We start from the raw sequence: 1,115 nt of genomic DNA, 5'->3' as shown, positions 1-1,115 counted from the left end.
CACCTGTGGGGAACAGCGTGGGGGTGGCACTGAGGGATGGAACCCCTTCCACGCCCCCCACTCGTTCCCCCCCCCAACCGATGTCCCCTATCTCACCTGGAAGTCGAAGGCCAGAGGGCTGCCCACATCCTGCTCACTGCGCATGGCCGATTCGCCCATCACCGTCCCGCTGAAGTGGGACTGCAGGTGTGCAGGGATTCTGGGGACAATTTGGGGGGGGGATGGGGGGTGTAAAGGGGAGGGGTGTGAGGCAGAGCTGCGAGACGGGGAGGTGCGGGGGCCGGGGGCTGCGCTCACACGCTCAGCGAGGACTGCAGGCTGTAGTCCACCAGCAGCTGGGCCAGCACGGGCTGCAGGTCGTCCTGCGTGCTCTGCCTGCAGACAGTGCACCATGTCAGCGCCTGCTGCCCATCCCCCGTGCCCCCCCACCCTTTACAGGGCACCAACGCAGATGTATGCATGCTGGATGCACAGATGCATTTCCATTCAAGCACAGGAGAAGCCCAACCATCCCTTCCCCTCACCTCCCTTCCCCCCTCCCCCTCCCCCTCCCCCCCCAATTCCCCCTCCCCCAACCCTCCCCCTCCCCCTCCCCCCCTCCCCCTCCCCCCTGGCACCCCCAGGGCACCCAGCAATGCCCCCCACTCCGGGGTGCTCCATCCTGCCCACACACACCTCCCTCCAGCCCCTCCTAGAGCTGCAGCACTGATGGATGTAACACCAACACGTTCCCACCAAGCACAGGAGACCCCAAAGTCCCTCCCAGTGCTGTTTTCCCCATCCCTTTGCTCCCCTCAGAGCCACCCATTAACGTCCCCGTGTCCCCAGCCCTGGTGTATCTCATCCTGCCCACAACCCCACCACATCAAGCCCCATCAATGCTGACGGATGCAACATCAACACTCCCCCACCAAGCACCGGAGACCCCAGCATCCCCTCCAGAACCATTTGTCCCATCCTCTCCCCCCCACACCCCAAAACAGAGCCACTCACGTGGACAGATCCAGCCACACCACCACCTCCCTCGTGTCCAGCGTGATGCCGATGGCCTCGAAGGTGATGATCAGCTCTGCCTGCAACAATCCCCCCTCCATGGGTGTGGGGTGGTAGAAGAC

General features: G+C 64.2%; 1 protein-coding gene across 1 annotated transcript; it reads right to left on the bottom strand.

Annotated features, from left to right (window-relative positions):
* Positions 1–71: 71 nt before the first annotated feature.
* Positions 72–1,109, bottom strand: LOC104916181 (integrin alpha-3-like). Its single transcript, XM_010727176.2, has 3 exons — positions 994–1,109; positions 298–375; positions 72–199 (listed from the first exon to the last, which is right to left on the bottom strand). The coding sequence occupies exons 1-3, from the start codon at positions 1,092–1,094 to the stop codon at positions 88–90; spliced, it is 291 nt and encodes a 96-aa protein (XP_010725478.2). The 5' UTR covers positions 1,095–1,109; the 3' UTR covers positions 72–87.
* Positions 1,110–1,115: the final 6 nt, after the last annotated feature.

This window comes from Meleagris gallopavo, unplaced genomic scaffold (assembly GCF_000146605.3).
Source record: "Meleagris gallopavo isolate NT-WF06-2002-E0010 breed Aviagen turkey brand Nicholas breeding stock unplaced genomic scaffold, Turkey_5.1 ChrUn_random_7180001874204, whole genome shotgun sequence".
Lineage (NCBI taxonomy): Eukaryota > Metazoa > Chordata > Aves > Galliformes > Phasianidae > Meleagris > Meleagris gallopavo.
Note: the sequence above shows the minus strand (reverse complement) of the source record. Positions and strands in the feature narration are given on the sequence as shown.

Excerpts from the sequence above, each read along its gene's own strand:
- LOC104916181 (XM_010727176.2), bottom strand. The coding sequence starts at position 1,094 with ATGGAGGGGGGATTGTTGCAGGCAGAGCTGATCATCACCTTCGAGGCC. Across the intron at positions 376-993 it reads GTGTGGCTGGATCTGTCCAC|GCAGAGCACGCAGGACGACC; the intron begins GTGAGTGGCTCT and ends CACTGTCTGCAG. Across the intron at positions 200-297 it reads CTGCAGTCCTCGCTGAGCGT|AATCCCTGCACACCTGCAGT; the intron begins GTGAGCGCAGCC and ends AATTGTCCCCAG.